The sequence below is a fragment of the Tympanuchus pallidicinctus genome, unplaced genomic scaffold, assembly GCF_026119805.1.
Source record: "Tympanuchus pallidicinctus isolate F22 unplaced genomic scaffold, pur_lepc_1.0 scaffold3, whole genome shotgun sequence".
Lineage (NCBI taxonomy): Eukaryota > Metazoa > Chordata > Aves > Galliformes > Phasianidae > Tympanuchus > Tympanuchus pallidicinctus.
In genome coordinates, this window is record NW_026294747.1 from 26,774,113 (window position 1) to 26,794,040 (window position 19,928).

General features: G+C 43.0%; 1 protein-coding gene across 1 annotated transcript in view; it reads left to right on the forward strand.

The window, feature by feature from the left end:
- LOC128085797 (deubiquitinase DESI2-like) overlaps nucleotides 1-19,928 on the forward strand; it is a 56,038-nt gene that overhangs the window by 22,829 nt on the left and 13,281 nt on the right. The window contains exons 2-4 of the mRNA XM_052693670.1: nucleotides 10,457-10,529; nucleotides 11,760-11,853; nucleotides 12,864-13,005. Of these exons, the coding sequence (XP_052549630.1) occupies nucleotides 10,457-10,529; nucleotides 11,760-11,853; nucleotides 12,864-13,005 (309 nt within the window). The remainder of the gene's footprint in view (nucleotides 1-10,456; nucleotides 10,530-11,759; nucleotides 11,854-12,863; nucleotides 13,006-19,928) is intronic.

Genomic DNA, 19,928 nt, shown 5'->3' on the forward strand with positions numbered 1-19,928 from the left:
ACTCAAGGGCACAATTGCTGCTGGCAAGTGGGTGAGAAGGTCAGAATGAGAATTTACAGGTCTGTATGGCATGTAAACACTGAACTTGATTTATGGCCTTACACAGCACTTGTATGGGCAGGAGATCTAGAGAATGTATTGTTGGTTTTGTTTTTTGTTTTGTTTTGTTTGTTTTTAATGGTTACTTTATTGCCCAAGGGGATCGATGTTCACCAGCAGTAGGTGTAACTCCTGGCTGTAAGGTGCTGCTGTTGCCATTAGGAACTCAAAGGTGAAGTCTATGTCCACGGACTTACAGCAGAATATGAATCTCATGTCCTTTTTTGACATTCTATCTATGGGATTGTCCATACAGTCTTTCGGTGTTTTGTGTATGGATGTATGAACGCACTTTGGTCTCCTATTTGAAGCTAAGATAGTTTTCTTTTGGACAATAATTTTCTTTACTTTAAAGTTGATGTACATTTTCTTATTAACGCCTTACTGCTGAAGAAGTCAGTGTTTGTCTAACAAATCCTAGCCTGCCAGCCAGCAGATTCCTTTGAAGTTGTCCGCTGCCTCCTTTGAGATTCTGCAAAACAGGTAGAAAGTAGTATGCTGTTCTGTTTTTTATGAAAGGAATGGAACAAAAGGTCTGCTTATTTCACTGCCTGAGGTGTTCCTGGCTCTTTGGTGACATTATGAAGAGACTTCGTGTCCCTTTGTGATGGCTGTAATTTACAAGGACCTTGTTACCTCAACCTTCTCTGAGTAGTTATCCATATAAGAACTTAGCAGAAGTCAGAAGTTGCTTTAACTACTTTCTTAGTGTAAAGAGAGCAGATGTCGCTGCTTTTTGTATCTAGGAGATACATGTTGTCCTTGGTGAAATTATTAATGGAGTAAGCTATAATGCAGAAATGATGGTAGTCTTGTAAATAAGCAAGGCTGTTGATATGAAATGAAGATTAAGTATATTTGGATGATTTGGCTGTCTAGGTAAGTGTCAGAATAACTGAAAGAATCATCGTTTGTGCAGAAGGGCTCCAAGAGGCTCTGATGGCTGTACCCATGAACTGGATCCTGCTGAACAGTAGTTCATTCTTGAATTACTAACGGATGGAGAGTGTATAAGAAAAGAAGATTCAAGAAAATCTGCCCTACTTGGTCAGACATGGGCAGTTGGCGTTCCAACACAACTATATGTGTTCTGGCTAGGCAGAAGCAGCCTTAGGGAGAACAAGACAGAGCAGAAGAATCAGTGTTATATGAATACTTAGCCACTAAAGGAGAGAAATTCAGGTACCTGAGTAGGGTGAGAGCCTCTGGCAGAGAATCCTTAACTGCCTGTTTATATGGTGGCATGGATCTCTTTCTCTCCTGATGGGCCTGTTTACGTGCACATACATCACATTGGTGGAGAAGCTATAGTTAATGATTATGGTGTTCATCTTGGATGTGACAGGCTGAAGTTCAAATTCCTGCTACAAATCTGCCAGAGCAGAGAGAATCACTGTGCATTTGAGCACCTCAGAGCCAAGCTGCAGATGTCTGACAATTAGCTGCTCTATGGAGAGCTCAGGGTGCGTGTTCCCTATGGCCTGGTTTTCCCAACAAAGGCAAATATTTGGTTCTAAGCAAACTTGATACATAGACTGGAAACCACATTTTCAAAGGATACACTAAATGTCACTTTTCCTTCTGTACTACTGCCTGTCAAGACAGGACTAGCTTCTGGACAGAGGTGGTGAAGAACCACAGAGTTGGGCAGCCTCTTGAGTGTGCCAGCTCTTGAGGAAAGCTGTTGAATGGAAAGGTGAAGCACAGAGCCCTGAGGCCATGCTGCTGGCTCTAGTTTGGCCATGACTTGCCTAATAATTCTACAGTCTGCACTCACACTTCAGAGGCCCTGTGGTAAACTGGACTGTAGGTTATTAATCTCCCTGTGGTTTTGCATGAGTCAGCTAATATGGTCTTTGGGAAACCTGCTTCCTGACATGCCCAATGGACTGCGCTGAGGGCTTCCAATGCACATGGGTACACAGGATCCAAAATATGCTCAGCTGAGAATGTTAATAGCTTCCTAGATACTACCAGTGTAAAATGTTTCAGGCCATTCAATACTTCGCCATGCACAGGTACACTAACACTTTCTTGATATAGTTTTCAGTCATATAAATCTTTCCTTGTGCTTTCTTACTGCCAGAAAACTCAATAGTTAGCTTAAGTCTCGCTTCATTTTAAACTGTGTACGATACTCCTACTTGAATTCTTTTGTACCATTCTTCAAAAGTCTTCTTGCATAATTCATGTCAAATGTTTGCAAATTTCTCATATGTAGTCATTGCCTTGCCAAGCTATTAACTCTTTTGTATTAATTCTCTTAAGTCAGTCTGTGATCACTTAGCTGTTCTTTCTGAAAACTTCTCAATTTGTCATTGTGAATGCATCTCAGGGAAAGGTACTGGCACTTAGCTGAGTTCATAGCATACACAAGTTCTCCAGGTGTATTTCTTGCCTTTTTCCTTCTTCTAACCTCACTTTCTTTTGTCCAAGTGGAAAATGACTAATATGTGTGAGTCATACAGCAACTAATTCAGTCCTGCAACATGAGAATAATTCTACTGCATGTGAACAAATACTTTGTACAACTTACCTACATCGTCTGACTTTTTCAAGAGAGTTCAATTCCCTTTATGCTGTGAACTTGGTTTGTATGCAGACAGCAAATGAGGTACATCTGTGAAGCAGAGGATTCACTGTGCATAAGAGCTTTATCAGAAAATATGTTAAAAAATATGGCTGCCCTAAGACTGAGAATGGACCTAATTCCAACCGTATAGACTGTATCACTTGAAGCAGTGACTTTACTGACACTCAGTGGTATACTGCAAGAGGGGCAGAGTTTTAAGGCTAACCCAGGAGTTAAAACACTTCAGTATAATCCTACAAATGGACACATCTTTTTCCTTCTAGCTTCATATTCTTGAGATTGATTGTACAGGGATTTTCTCAGAACTAAGGAGATGGAGCATGTGAAGTGGTGTGCAATAGCAGGGAAAGCCTTTCTGCAAGGGTTATTGAGTTTACCCATCTCTAGCAACAACCTTTCAGTGCTTCCATCAGATGCTTGCAAACCCACCCTGGCCTCCTTCAGGTGTACTCAAAACTGAGGTTAAGGGAAGCAGGTAGAGGTTGGGAAAAGGGCATATTGCTTCTCATATGGCACAAATAATTTACTACAAACATTGTGTTATGAACACAGATGCCCATACTGAGCTATTGGTGTCATGACTGCTGTGACAAACCCTTGATCTTGTGAGTTGACTCCTGCTAGCTTCTGTGTGAACCTGCAAGTAGCAGAAGACGCAGAGATGTTCATTCTGCAGGGACAGAAAACAGTTGCTTGATCTAGCCAGCTAGCTGATCTCTCCCTCCACTGGAAAGGCAGGTCCCCGATCAAGTTCCAAAACACTGGTTGGATGAATGTTCAGTATGTCCAGCAGGAGTTGGCTGCAATGAATGCAGATTTTGCCAGATTGGCCAGAGCAGCAGGTTACAATTGTGTGCAACTTGAGGGAAAGGTTACCCAGGGGTGAGCTTTCTCCCTGGTATGGCTGCAGGAAAGAAGCTCTGTTCAGGATGATGCATGCCATCAGTGCAATAGGTTGGAAAGTGGAGTGGCAACGGAGAAAGTCAATGATTGTAAGAGTCGTCAAGTGATGTTACTATGCTGAGCCAGGACTATGCCTGCCCTTTTGTAGGATGAAGTAGTAAGTGAAAACACTGAAGCTAATTTTTTTTTCATAATTTTAAGTGTGTAACGTTCAGAATATACCCAGAAGTTAACAGCTGAAATGCATGTTATTTCCTTTCTGCTGCATGATTAATGTTATTCTGTCCTGCTGTTCTTCCAGTAAAATCACATTATGTCACAACATTGAAGCATAAGTAGATTTCCAACTCTCCCTCAGCAGCAACATCAGTTTTTAATCCACATGTGGAATTCAGAAGCCACAGAAATAAGCCCTTTATGTTTCATGATTGCTAAGATTTTAGCACTGGTTCATCCATCGGGCAATTCAGAAATGTATCATGATGTCTGAAAAACCACAGCAAGCTTCAAAGAAATTCCTCCTGAAGAAACAGCTAAAGAATGTATTTAAACTAGCTTGAGAGGAAGAGAATCCTGAGCAGAGCCTGGCTGAAAAATATAAGAGCTGCTTATGACAGTTGGCTCTCACAGTCCTGTAGGTGTCTAGCCTGTCTTACCTCCCCAGAGTGCAGGTGATTCTGTGCTGGCAAAAGGCCACTCTGATGTGTTGTGTTGCTTTGTCTCTTCTCTTAGCTTAGCATTTTATGGGGTTGTAGGAGGAATACATTTAGCATCATAAACTGTAAATTCAGGCTGTAATTGTCTGGAAGATTCCCTGTTTACTAAGATGTATTACCAAGAAGAGTGAGAAACTGCCCTCAACAGAAGCTGAGAAGGGCCAGGCTAGGAAGTTTAAAGCCCTCTCAACCAAAATGCACTGAAGCGGTCAGCTGCACAAAGAGGTGCCTTGCGTCTTTCTTTCTGTGGTGTGACCCTGCTCCCGAGTTCTTCCAAAAAGTCTTAATGTCCAAATCTGAAGTGGAGTCTTCTCATGTATGGCCTTCCATCTAAGTGCCACATCAAGCTCTCCGATTGCACTGAGGCTGCAGCCTTCTCTGCACTCGGTTGCTCTCCAGGAAACCCTGGAGTTTCCCAGGCTTTGATCAGTTCTGCCGCTGGTTGTTCACAAAGGTGCCAGTGACTGCTCTCTATGAATTGTTTTTCTTGAGACTTGCCTGCTGTTACCTATCACAACTGGAGACTGATCTGTGGGTTTGGTTTGTAAGAGAACTGCTTACTGCAGTATTGTGTTTCTTTAACATTGTCTGGCATTTAAGTGAAGTTAGCATACCTGAGTAAAACAGAGGCTTTTGGCTAATAGGATTTAGAGCGATCTGATAGCTGATGCAGCACGAGACTTGCAGACTGATCCCTTTTGCCAGCAACAAAGAGAGCACGGCATAGAAGGTGATCTTCCAACTGAGAAGAGTCATATTCTGTGAGTTCTACAGGGTGAGCACCTATCCAGACAGCTTTTCCTAGGTATAAACTACCAAAGACAGGCCTCTGCCATCACTCTTCTTCTCAATATCGTGTTAAGCTTCTTTTTCAGTTGCTGTTCTGCGTGCATGCATTTAAATCCTTTTATGCTTAATCTGTATTCACCGTGTATTAGGGAAATAGCATTTTAGATTTGGTTAATATAAAAACCTTGACCCTCTGGGGAAATGAGTGTAAAAGAGACACAGGTCACACTGAAATGAGCTTGGGTCTCATCCAATTGCCAAAGAAAACTTACAACAGCCATGCTATATAATTGTCATTCCACATGATGATGATGATGATGATGATTTTTTATTACTAGAGCTCTGGGCCAGAAGGAATGAACAGCAGAAGGATGTGGACATATTAGCAGAGCTGTGTGCATGCTTGGGGCTGTGGGACGCAAGTGAATACTGCCATAATATGACTAAAATGCCTTGACAAAGATTACAGGAAGCCTGCTGTATATAGTTGAGATAATGCTTCCTTCACTACTGCAACCATTATTCAGAGAATATTCTGTGAGCTGTTTTAGGCTCTTTCCTTCCACCTCTGCAGGCCCAACATTATAGATTTTGGTTTGGTTTGGTTTGTAGAAAAATTCACAGGGGGAAACTGAAACTCTTTTGAAGTTGCTGAGCATTTGTATCTGGCCTTAGAGGGCTCAGATTTCACTCAAGGATTTCCTGAAATGATGTTCTCTAGTTTCTTCTGTAGCTTTGTTGTTTGTGCTCTCATCTCTCAGATCTGGATCAATACATGTCAGAAAATAGTGCCAAGGTACCACTTTATTGCTCTCTGGCAGGTCTCCTGCATCAATCAGATGTTCTGTTTAATACTGGCTTTTGGCTTAAACAGCACAGATGAATTTTTCTGGTGTTTGATATATGACTGACCAGTACATTTATGACCATTCACACTTTGTTGCATGTTTTCCTGAAGTTGCCTAGGTAAGGTAATGGCAGGACCAAGCACTACAATACCAGGAAAAGGCTGCATGGTGTATCTAATAAATGCAGAGGAAAGAAGAAATGCTTCTTGTTGGTCAGACTCCTTTCATGGAGCATACCAATAACAGCTAGAGCCCTGGGTGTCCTGCAGTGGGATCTGACAAGCCAAGGCTCTCTACTGCAGTGAGCCAGCTGCCCTGCCCTATGGACAGTCTTGTCTCTAGTCTCAAGGGAGCTAGTTAGGTTGGACTGCTTGGTACAGGAATGCTGGGAAGAATCTGATGATTCCACAGAAAATAATGGTCTGAAATAGGGCAGATAAAGAAAAAACTTGTGATAAAAACTTTGATGTTATAGTATGGCATCAACCGAAGATTGAATTGAAATATAGATGGATCTCTCTTTCTGGAAACCTATGTTTTCAGTAGCAGTTCTTAAAAACTCATGCTCTGGAAAGTCAAAGGGTGGCATTATCTGCAAGTGCTGCACTATCTGCTTCTTTGTATCAAACTAACAGAGGCATAATGAAGCTCTTTAGTTTCTTATCTACAAATATGAGATATGGTTTCCCGTCCCAATAAGACTTTCACTTCTATTTCCGAGGAGTAAAGATGAGTAAAATAGATAACATAACAACTGACTCAGAGCGTCTCCTGAATCTAAGCTGTCTCACCAGACGTTTAGAACACTGAAGCAAACTGACCATGAAATCAGGGATGGCTTGAATTAAAACTGGAAAATTCCAAATTCTACATCATCAGGGACCTGCATTATAAGATCTTAACTGATACACTGCAAAATGCAAATGGGAAGAGGTTCCTCTCTGGTCTGAATTTGATTCCTGGGCTGTCTCCTGCTTTTCTGAAGCAGCTGCAGTCTGTTTTGCCTTCACCCTTGCCTCTCTTCCCTTCTGAGCTGTTGTTTGTCTTGGTTTGTGATGGAAACAAGACAGAATGGTCTAAGTCCTTCTGTATAGGCTTTACAGCGTGATTTTGCAGGCAGCATGCAATGCAGATATGAATCACAAGTCCCTCTAAGATCTTGCTGAATTCAATCCCCCAGCTCTTTCATCTGGCTCAGAACAGGCTGCAGATTTTTTTTATTTTTTTTTTTAATCTAAGCAGTAGCCAATTTACTCAAGAGATGAGTATTTGCTGACTGTTGCTGCTATTCATATGCTCAGAACTGCAAAGCCTTTGGAAAACGAGGCTGGCTCGTGCTTATGTCTACAAACTGGATTTCAAATCTGGCTTGGATTCTTTTTTCCAGCTCTGCAAGTGACTGACATGTTCACTTCAGCGTAGTTTCCTCCTGAGACAAGCCGTGGGCTGTGCCCCAGTGCCAGGCAGTGGTTGCTGCATGTTCAGTCGTACACTGAAGGCACATTCTGCAGTACCCTGGAGATAGGGGTAAGCTGAGGACAGCAGCAATGATTCAGAGCTGCTTTGCATTTTGGTCTTGATAATAGTTGACTGCAAATAAAAATCTTCAGTATTATCTAAGATGCAAATCAGATCACACTTCAATAACACCCCTGTGTTATTAAGGTTATTTGAAAGAAAACACTAAAAAGTGTTTTTGCTTGGTTGAAATTTAAGTATGGCTGAGGTTGTCAGAGTTCTGTCCATAATTGTTCAATAAAAGGTTTCATACTAAAGAACACATCATTTAAATACAGAAAAGTCTGTGTTATGGCTGTAATCCTTCAGCACCTGGCATAGCAGGTGCTATGAGCATACTTCTGTTTCTCTCCCTTCCCCTTTGGTGGAGCCTCCTCACTAGCTGTCCTGCTGTCTGCAGCCTGTCTCAGCTCCCTTGGTTGGGCAGGGGTTGTTCTGGGGCTATGGCTATGCTGGGAACAAGAATGGTGCAGGCAGGTGGAGGACAGGATGGGCTTGTGTCATGGCAGTGCTCTGCTTATTTGAGGCGGTTGTATTTAGTGCATTATTTTTCTTCTTTGTTTGCTTATTTGTTTGGATGCAACATGGACTTTAACAAGGAAGAAGGGAAAACTGTATTTGAAAGTGGATTTCAATTTAAATTCTTTGAAATACAGAAGCCAGATGCAGCATGGCCTCTGCGGATAGCCTGACTAGCTAATATGCAAGAACATTTCTGATTTGAAAAGATCTTATTAGTTACTCCTGTAAGCAAAGCAGCTGGTGCGACCCAGGTATGTTGCACTTGTATTATTGCTGTGAGCCAATAGCTCAGCCTGGGGGAGAAGGTAACCTACTTACCTTACCCTCTGGAAGCAGTTACTGTGGGACTGCAGAAATTAGTATTTCTGTGACTCTTACTGATGCTATCTGAGAGCCTGAGGTATTAACCCACGGGACTGGGAGATGAAAGAACTGAACTGAGGACATGCCCTCACTGCCCATGTGAGATGGTCTTGGGCTCCTTAGCAGTTGTGGCTGGTATCATATGGATTCTTCCCATATGCATCTCCTTCCACCATAGGAGCAGGGGTATCCCTCCTGCAGTGGGCAGGGAGACAGAGGTCTGTGGAGAAAGGCAGCAGAAAACAAGGGGGCATCCATCCCCAAACACCGGTGCGCTGCTCGAGAAGAGGATGTGCTGCTCATGTCTCATCTCAGCTGGCGGATATTGAGGGCTGCTTGGTCTAGCTCTGGTTTAGTGCTCTGGTGTGTCCAGACCAGAGAGTTTGCATAATTCAGTGATGAGTTAAATAGAGGTTCTACAAAAATTGAAGAGAGCAGTGGGAAGGGGTCTAGGTTGGGTCAGGTATCCTGCACTAATAAATGATCTATGATACCAAAACTCAAAGAACAAGAAGTATTACAGGGCTTGCTGGAAGGAAAGGAAGCTGCTGTACTGCCAGAAGCAAGAATTTTGGGGAGCACAGTGTAAGGTATCAATACTGACCAACCCCACATCAAGTCAGGCTGGGGGCAGCACTTTTCACATCAAAGCTACTGTGTTCTTCCAGAGTAGCAATGGTCATGCAGAAAGCATTTCCAGGTGATTTACAGAGTTACTGCATTCAAGGCAGTCATCAAAAATACATAAGAAAGCAGAGTGCAGGAGGTAGATGGAGTGTGCCAAACCTCTGGCTGCCTGCGAGCAGAGGGTTCTGTTCATTATGTGGAACTCCATGTCACCAGGCACCAGAGATGCTGCAGATCATTGTGGCTTCTCCAGAAGCTGTTACCTGACCCATAAGAGAATTTTCACTTAATGAACCTATCTCGTCATCATACAGAGAGACAAGTGAACGCCGCTCTCTTCCCTTGCAGTGCTTGATTACAATAGGAATTGCATTGCTGAGATTTACTAGAGATGCGTTTTCACTGCATGCTAACTGTAAGTGAACTGTAAATACACCAGGCGCTGGCAATTTCCACTCATTGCCTGAAAATATCATTTCTGCAGCAGCACAGCTCTGCAGCTAACCTAATAAATACTTGTGCTGAGCAGGGCTCGTTATCTCCAGTGCAGCACTGCCCTGGCATAGCTGCACAGCTCCCCACTCCAAACAAGCCCCAGCTAAGCTAATTCTGGATGTCTGCACTGTCCTTCACGGTGTGGTGGAAACAGGCCCTGAGCAGTGCTGGCAGAGGAGTGGTGCATGCGTGCTGTGGTGCTCCTCTGCTCTATACTTAATGAGGAAGAGCTGGACTCCAAAGCAGCAGTTGCTTAACAGCTCCTCTTGAAAATTTGTCTCGGAGTTGGGTAATGTTGTGGTTGCCTCACTCCTGATTTTGGAGCAGCCAGACTTCAGTCTCTTCTGAAACAGCTTAATAACGTGATGTGCCTCTGAGCAAAATGTTGACTGGTATGTTCAGAACTCCTTTTTTCCTAAAAAGCAATTACTGATGATGTAGGTAACTACTAAATGGTGCTCCTCTGACACACAAGAGAAATGGATTTGTCTCCAAAATCTGGTTGCCCAAATAAACCTGCCTAAAACTTGCAGAAGATGTTGGGAAGTGAAGTAAAATAGCGTGCAGAAAATATCTGGGAATGCTTTAACTCAAGCTCTTCAAGATCTGGAAGATAAAGAGAAGTGAATCTGAAAAAATAGAGAAAGATATTTAAATGAGGAGAAAGATGAATGTCCATGTCCTGTCAGAGCCAGGTTTATGAAGGTTCAGGTCTGTTTGTATCTTAATATAGGAAAATGCTTTATATGGCAAGGACTAGATGAGCCTGTTTTGGAGAAGTAATCCCAGTCAGCTGTGCTGACAAGGTGCCCACTGCTGTCACTCTATAAAGAGTCACAATTTGTCTCACAAAAATTACAAAAATATTTCTTGTCCTTAAGAGAAGTTGCCTTGAGGAAAGGAGATGGAGGGATGCGTTAGGGCAAGGCTGCATGTTTCTTTCCTGCTAATAATTCCAAATGTGACTTTTTTTCTTACTGTAGTACTGGATAAATGAATACACCTCCACCTTGGGCATTGGTGTCTTCCATTCTGGCATTGAGATCTACGGCAGAGGTATGAAGTATTTCCTTTTCATTATCTTCAGTACATGGGGAAAAAAAACCAGCGTGGCTGGTCTGATCTGGAAAAAAATCCAAAATTTATAGTTTTTGGCAAGAATGTTTTGAGCAGTGAAAAACTCGACCAGTTCTGTTTTAATTTGTTGGGTAGTCCAGCTAGAACTTCTGCAGTTCTGCCATGAACCAAGTAGCCCTTCTGATCTTTAGTGTGTAATTGCAGACTCTATAGCTTGTGCAGGCATGTAGCAGAATAGCAGGAAGGACCAGCAGTGTAGGAAAGTCTGGGGTGGGGGAAGAGAGATGGATCAGTAGCTGTATTGAAACCAATATAAGGAAAGTTTGTGCTAATTCTGTGTCAGAGTAAACCAGCTTTGTGTTAGTTTTATCAGCGTCTATGGTCTGTAAGTTTTGAAATAACCAAGTGGTTTGAAGCTGAGTAGAGCATCCAAGGGATGTGGTCAAGGTGTCTGTGAGAAGAGATGCAGCAAAGTGAAGCTAAAGGACAGGACAGCATCACGGACTTTCCGTTTCCCCCTTCAAACAGCGTTAAATGGGACTGACTGAAATTATCTTACTCATGGTATTTTTAGCTAGTGCCATGTAGCAGATAAAATGCCGGGGGTGCTGTGCTCTGTCTCAAGCACAGTAGCTTTCATAGGCCATGTGAGATGGCCCATATAACATGGAGGGGCCTCCAGGCTCAACCCACATGCTAAGGCAGCAGAATGTAATTAGCTTGGGTTTTTTTTCCAGCAAAGAATTCCTCATAGCTGCCTGCAAATCCCTCTGGAAGAAGAGGACAGATTTCTTTCTACCTAGGAAAGGCTTCTCCCAGCTCAGTATCACTGCTGACAGCCTCTCATAGTATTTCCAGATGCCTCTGCCACTCAACTTTGTACTGACAGGAAGCCATGTGGACAGGCACAAAGAGGTGGACCCAGCGATCTTTTCTGGCACTGAGAAGTAGATTAGCAGTGCTAGGTACTAATTAGCAGTGCAACCAGCAGTATTAGCACTGATGGAACCTGTTCTGGATCTGAGGCTTTGAGGGTATCCTCAGGCTGCTAGGTAACTGGGCAGAGAAAATGTCTTTCAGAGGCTGACTGAAGCTGATTTTGGCAATGGCCCAGCTGCTGGTGCTGATGCTGAGCTTTAAAGACTGCTGCCATCCTGACACAGAGTTCATTCGATTACTCACAGTCTGTCTGTTTTCTTTCCTTGTCAGAGTTTGCCTATGGAGGGCATCCCTACCCTTTCAGTGGGATTTTCGAGATCACACCTGGCAGTGTGGTAGAGCTTGGCGAGACCTTTAAATTCAAGTAAGGGCCCTTTTCTACATTTTCTTTCCCTGCTAGTAGCTGTCTCTGTAGGGAGAGCAGGGAGTCCTTTCCCCCTTCTCTCTCATTAGCACTCTCACTGCCTCCTTTACACAAACCTTGTTCAAATGGAGCTCTGCAGGGGTTCTTGATGGCTGATAAAACTTACACCAAATGAGGAGTGGTGCTGAAGTGTGTTTAGAAGGGTTTAAAAGTATAGTTATAAATCAGTGTAGTTCTCTCTTCCCATTTTCTTTGCTTTCCGTGCTCCTGGTTTTACCTATCAGCAAGAATGGAAATAACTGTGTGATACAGAGCCAGTGCATGGGGAAATAAAAAACTACTCTTTTTATGAGCATCACCTTGTTATGAATATTGCAGAAGTCATCTCTTGTGTTTATACTTACGCTGTCACAAAAGACAGGCCAGCTTACTAGAGGAGTCTGAGAGGATACTTCATTAAGGGGTTGTTCAAGGTGCTCAGGCTTTGGGGCTGTGGTTCAAGGAACTGCCCTCAGAAGATGGGACTTGACTTTCACAGGCTATGGGTTTACACTGGTGGTGCTGCAGACTTTAGAAGAACAAGCACTATTGAGTGAATACTGAGAGAAGCAATATGTTCCCACATAAAGCTCTGTCTGCTCCTTTGTGGCCCATACCATGGAAAACGTCTCTATGACGGGAAAACTGTCTCCACTGTCCTACTGTGATTTTCTACTGAGCAGCTATGGATTTAGGGGGAAACAAGCAGACCCCAAGAACTGAGATGTCCCTGGTGGTGAGCAGAAGGCTCTGGGGACTGCTTCTGTGCTGTAATCTGCTTTACGGATAAACTTGAGGATATTAGCATGCCATTTTTTAAAGTAAGAATCTGTCTGATAGCCCCAGATATGCATGTTGATGACTTACACCTGGCCTTCTTGCCATTGCCTTATCGTTTCCTTTTTCCTGGTGACATATCACTCTCTTCATTCAAGCTTTCCATGTTTCCTGTTGTGCTTTGCTTTTACTAGAGAATCCATCGCACTAGGCACCACAGACTTCACAGAAGAGGATGTGGATAAAATTATGGAAGAGCTGGGCAAAGAATACAAAGGCAACGCATACCACCTGATGCACAAGAACTGTAATCATTTCTCTGCTGCTTTGGCTGAGGTGGGCACAGCTGTTTTCTTTCTCTCTCTTTTTTGTTTTTTGCTGTTTCAGATCTGTAGTAGTGCTTACAGAAGGGGAAACAGAACCAGACCATCCTGCCAAGTCAGAGCCAAGAGTCAAATCTCTTGTCTCAGCCCTTAATGTTTTTGACAGCCTGTTGATGTTCAAAAAGAAAGGGTTAGGAGGTAGAGATGCAGCAGGTTTATTACTGGTTTGGTTTAAACTTCCTGTAAGACTTGGACTTCCTGCATCGAAGCTCATTGAATAGGCTGCAGAGCAGAAATTGCAAAGACAAACCTGGCCAGCACTCAAACTTCTAACATTTTAATAGCAAGAGCATAAACAACCCTCCGTGATCTGAAAATGAATAAACATGGCTTAAGTGTTCTGCTAACAAAATATTGCAGTATTCAAGAAGCGAGTGTTCTATTTTTTCTTTAGCGTGCACTATTTAGAATGATTTTTTTTTTAAGTATTGACTTTTTTCTCATACTTCTTTGATGATTATACATTTCCACTTTGCCAAAAATACTGAATTGTAGGAGAGCTGTTATTTCTGCTCAGAGAGAACTGAAGCATGGAAAAGTGCAAATTTATCCTGAATTTCTGTTAATTTGGGATATTCCATTTTTCAATTGACCAAGATCCTACAATTCTGAGGGAAAGTTGCATTTCCTCCATTCCCCGCTGAGATGTTCAAAGTTGATGTTTCATTAAGGCTTCAGCACTTGTGTAAATCTGAATTCCGGATCTTGACCTGTGCCAGAAAAGAAATAAGAAACAGAAAGTGCAATTGACCTTCTATCTAAAACCAAGACCATGTTTCTGTGTTTTCTGCAGGAATTGTATGGCAAATACAAGGATAGAAACATTTTTAATGAGTTCAACTACTTTAACTGCAAAACTTTCACTTCATTTTCTGGTGTCCCCATCCTCAGTCACTGCAAATCTTTCACCCTTCCTCATTATACAGAACAAGAGTCCAATAGTTTCTTTTGCTACAAGTGACCATTTCCAAACAAGGCCCACCATGGATCCTAAGTGAGATGAGTCTGTAAAAGAAAAAAAGCCACCACCATCAACAACAAAACATGCATGATTTTTTTTTTGTTTTGTTTTGAAGAAAACCTCTAATGAATCTGAGAACCAGCAATTAATTTGTGAGGGACTTGCATACACTCTTAGGAAAACTAGTTCTTAATTGATTTCACCTTTGCTAATTATTGGAAGGGAAAATGACATGAGCCCATTCAGTAAATGCTGTCATGTTAAAATAAGCAAGGAGAAAATGTCTCGGTACAGAATGAGTTTCAAGCAGTAGAGTGTCTGAACTACTGTTTTGGAATCAAATCATTAAATTACCACAGAAAGCTTACAGATTATTAAAACAAAATGCAAACTTAAATATTTTGAAGGAAACCTAACAGAAAGCTGTACGATTATTAGTGAAAGCTAAAGAAAGCTTTACTTGCAGCAGTGAAATAAGGCCATTGCTTATTATATACTTTGACATGTAAAAACTCTGTCTCATGTCCAAGCCATAAGCTCAAAGCCCTTTTGCCTTGATTCTGCTGGAACACATCAGCAAACTTTTTACTGCCCTTTCCTTACCCAACCTTTGAAATGTAAGTCAAACAAGACAGAGGTTAATAGAAAACTAATAGTATATTTTAAGTTTAAGATTTGTAGTAAAGGTGAAGTAAACCTTCAGTGAACACCTTATCAGGAATGGAATGTAGGGTTAGGTTGTCCTACATTCACTTTCTTAACAGATTAAGCAGACCCATATGCATGGACTTGTTGCTGCTCCTTAACACACCCGGATAATAAAATAAAAGCCTAAATAGCTACTTCTGACACTTCTGCTCTCATCCTCTTCATTACTCATATGGGTAAATCAAGGTGGGAAATCCATCTAAAATATTAACAGCATGATCTAACCACCACAGAACTCAAAAGGTCAATTTAATAAATCCTTCAGAGCCAAGCAGGATTATTTTGCTGCTCTTCACATAAGATTGTGCTCATTACCCTTGTCTAAACTATTAAAAATGCAAAAATAGAGGAGGTATACTTCAGGTCGAGGAGTAGGAGGCCCTGGATGGTCTCTAGCGTCAAGATAAAGAAAAAGGGGCCTAAAAATCTTAAATAGCCAGTGGTAAGACAATAAGAAGTCAAAGCCATTCAATGTGTCTCAGTCAGCAAAACTAGAACTACATGTGACTACCTTATGACAGATGTCTCCATCCTTTTTTGTAAGTGCACTAATTTGACAATTACTCTGTTTTAGAGCTAGGTGTGAGAGAAGTAGCATAGCTTAGTTTGGGACAGTTCTGACCACATGGTTGAAGACTGCTTGAAATCTGATGAGGCAGAACCTCTCTAACTAAAAGCAAGTTTCTATTCTCATTTCTCAACAGATGAATGCTAGCTTTACTTTGCAGCCTTAGTGCTTTCTTTTGTTTTTGTAGTACCATTAAAAAAAACTGCACAACAAAACAAAAAACCAACCAGCTACATGTAGAGTTCCAAGGCAGAACCTTCAGCTGGTAAAGGTGAGCAGAATGCATTAACTGCGCGACACGTGGCTCTCAAGACTATGGAAATATGTCATCACAAAATGTAGAAAAGAGAACTGAGATCTGTGCTCTAAACCAATGCTGAGACTAGTCTTGGTGTTCGTATTGTCCTTTCATGCTCTCCTTCTGTGCAGGAGTAATAATAATACTAATTAGCATTTATTTATGCACAGTTACATTAAGCGGCAGTTAAAAGCAGAAAATGGGAACAAGTATTCAGAGAATTAAAAGAAAGGCTTTGTTTGGCAGAATAAATGTGCCTTGGGCATAAGCAGTGTGGTGAGTTCAGGAGAAGATTGTTCTGAGCCTCCTGCCTAATGCCAGGCAAGTCACATCCTTGCTTTGTGCATGAGTATCCTATCTTGTATGCTGGATTACTTCCTTCCTTTGAAAAGAACTTTGAAATCTTTTGATGAAAGCTGCCTTATCTGCCATGGTGAATTAGCTGGCTTGTGGCTTGTACTGCTCTGTATCAGCAAGCGAAGTGGGAGCTGGGACTCGATAGCTGTGTGGTGATCACAGAGTTAGAGAATTGCTCAGGTTGGAAAAGATCATAAAGATAATTGAGTCCAATCACGACTTCACTGTACTACCCTACGTCTAGCAACCCTCTGCTAAATCATGTCCCTGAGCACCACATCCAAATGGTTTTTAAACACCTCCAGGGATGGTGTCTCAACCACCTCCCTGAGCAGCCTATTCCAGTGCTTAACAACCCTTTTTGTAAAGAAGTGGTTTTTGATATTTAACCTAATCCTGATGTGTGAGTTAATGAGTTCACACAGATATATCCGGCAGGCCTTAGGACTTGGCTGTATGGCTATGTACTTGATGGCCATGTTTGGTCTTCCTGATGTCCTCACTTGGCTGTGGACTTGCTAATTAGTATCCATACAGACCTTGCCCTGGTGGCTGGTCTGCAGACTGGGAGGATCCCATCTGGTTACCTGGACTGAAGGAGCTGCAGCTGAAGCCTTGATTCTGCAGAAAAGATGGAAGGGAAGGCATAATGCTGCATTTTCTGGCAGCTTTCATGGAGAGTGAATAACTGAACATGTATGACCAGGGTTCTTCTCCTGTGGATTTTTTGAGAAACGCTTAATCATTAGGGAATTTTAGGGTATTTGAGAAATAAAGAACTGCCTGATAGATGTAAATCTCTGCCTATTAAGTGCTGCAGACTGTCTTCAGTTCTGAATGAAGTTCTGCTGTAATGCAGTGCAGAACTTCTTAGTGAGCAGCAGGCAGTCATGTAGGAGAAACTAGAAGCACTTCCTGAGCGCATGCCCCACTTCAATTTCAGGCACCTGACACACCATCACTGGATACCATTTTGTGGTTTTCCTTCATCCTCACAATCTGTCAGCGAGGGAAGGTGAGGGAGCTCGATCTAATTAGTGAAAGTCTAGTTAGTGTTGTCTCAGCCACTCTGACTGCTATATGGTCTTGTGGTACCTGTTTTTATAAAACCACTTAAGCAAATTAGTTGTGGGTTACAGTAAAGAGGTTCATCAAACTGGGATTAGGAATTTGTGTACAAGGAACTGGTTCATTTCAAGCTGCTTGTGTTGACAGTGACCAAAATCAAATAGTATCAGCATCATGCTATCTGAGAAACTCATCAGGAGGACGGGCAATCCTGGGGGGCTTATGCCTGCAGTTTCTTCAGAGGAAAATCACTTGTACCACCAGTATCAGAGCCCAAGATTCCTGCATTGTTCTGAGCTTCCATGCCTTGCTGTCTGTTGGTGTTGCAGGTGCTTCAGGGAGGGGATGCTGCAGGCACGCAGCAAAGATTTTAGCATGCTGATAATGTTGTGTATGTGGATTAAGTCAGGACGACTTCAATATTGGGTAAAGTCCTTCTGTTTGATCATCTGCTGGTAAGTCACTGTGTTTCTGACAATCCCAACTGTACATGCAAATGGCCCTCCAAGGAACAGCAAAATATTTATATTCTTTATGAGTTGCCCTGCCTGACGAAAGAGGTTATTAAAACTCTCACAGATGGAAAAAAAAAAAAAAAAAAAAAGACTACTAAATATTAGAAAAACCCTTTAAAATAAAAAAGACAAAAATAATTAGATCTTTCCATAACACGATTTATTGAATTTCCTGGTTTTCAGAACAAGGACATGATATAGCAAAAGGATAGAAGTTGTAAATTGCTGTAAAGCAAACATAAAGGAAGAAGAAGGCCTGTCAGCCTGATCTCAGTACCAGGGAAGGTTATGGAGCAAATCATCTTGGATGAGATTGCACAGCATGTACGCAGTGTCCAGGGGATCAGGCCCAGCCAGCACGGGTTCGTGAAAGGCCGGTCGTGCTTGACCAACCTCATCTCTTTCTACGACTGGGTGACTAGTCTGATAGATGAGGGGAAGGGCTGTTGATGTAGTCTTCCTAGACTTCAGCAAAGCCTTTGACACAGTCCCTCACAGGCTTCTTCTGGGGAAACTGGCTGCCTATGGTCTGAACAGATATACCCTTCTTTGGGTAAGGAACAGGCTACAAGGCCGTGCCCAGCGGGTCGTGGTTGAATGGAGTGAAGTCCAGCTGGCGACCCGTTTCAAGTGGTGTCCCCCGGGGGTTGGTACTGGGGCCCATCTTGTTTAATATCTTTATTGATGACCTGGATGAGGGCATTGAGTGCACCCTCAGCAAGTTTGCAGATGATACCAAGCTGGGAGGTGGTGTGGATCTGCCTGAGGGAAGGGCGGCCCTTCAGAGGGATTTAGACAGGCTGAACCGCTGGGCTGAGGTGAATGGGATGAGGTTCAACAAGGCCAAGTGTCGAGTTCTGCACTTTGGGCACAACAACCCAGCAGCGTTATAGGCTTGGGGATGAGTGGCTGGATGAGTGTGAAGAAGAGAAGGACCTGGGGGTGTTGGTTGATGCTTGGCTGAACATGAGCCGACAGTGTGCTCAGGTGGCCAAGAGGGCCAACGGCATCCTGGCCTGCATTGGAAATGGTGTGGCCAGCAGGAGCAGGGAGGTGATCATCCCCCTCTACTCAGCACTGGTGAGGCCACACCTCGAGTACTATGTTCAGTTTTGGGCTCCTCACTACAGGAAAGATGTTGAGGTCCTGGGGCGTGTCCAGAGAAGGGCAACGAAACTGGTGAGGGGTCTGGAGCACAAACCTTATGAGGAGCGGCTGAGGGAGCTGGGATTGTTCAGTCTGGAGAAGAGGAGGCTCAGGGGAGACCTCATTGCACTCTACAACTTCCTGAAGGGAGGTTGTGGTGAAGAGGGATTTGGCCTCTTCTCCCAGGCAATGAGCAGGACACAGGGCAATGGCCGCAAGTTGTATCAGAGGAGGTTCAGGTTGGACATAAGGAAGAACTTCTCTCAGAGAGTGGTCAGGCACTGGAATGGCTGCCCAGCAAGGTGGTGGAGTCGCCGTCCCTGGCAGTGTTCAAGAGGCGTCTGGATGACGTGCTGTGTGATATGGTTTAGTGCTAGTGGTGGCAATGGTGATGAGGAGACGGTTGGACTGGATGATCTTATAGGTCGTTTCCAACCTTGTGATTCTATGATGCTATGATTCTAAGAATACATCTGTCCTTTCAGCAAAAAGCCAGTTAAAGTAATTGCTGGCTGTAAGCTCCACTGCAAGAATCCACAGGTCTGAGGTCCTAGCCATACCACTGCTGTGCAGAAGCACTTGTCATTGCATCTTGGGGAAACAAGGAAGTTCACTATGAACAGTGTGCTTGGGGTGCTGAGAAAGAGGTGCAATTATGCCATCACCAAGCCTATTCTTTGAGTATATATAAGGGTAGATGCACACAGATATAGGGAACTGTGAAACTGCTGTCAGAGAGCTCTTTTCAGTGCAAGAACATGGTTCGTGATTACTCTGCAACTCTTCAGTACAATTTAGACTTGTGGAAGGCAAATGCATCGGTGGCACAGCTTATACCTCCAGACACGTGTAGAAAGGTTGACTGCCAGTAGGCAAACTGGGGGCAGGTAAGCACAAGCCCTATTCATTAGTAGGCACATGGTGAGTGCACAGTGCCTGAGGACAGCTGCCTGAGAACACAGCAGTAACTGAAAGACCAGAGAGGGGATGAGTGCTTTCTCCTTCCAGGTTCTTTAGTCTGGTGATATTCCTCAGTACTGAGTAAGGACATTGTGTCGCTGCAAGTTAAAAGATTCTGAAAAAGCTCCTACTGCTTAACCCATTCACAAACAGGATGACTCATTTCACTTCCCACCAGCAATTTCCCGTGCTTCTGAAGCTTCCTGTCTTAGATAAGCTATGGAGCTCTGTTCTTACCAGTGACAACAGTTGGTACAGCCTGTCTCAGAAAAGGGCAAACCAACATGGGAAGGGA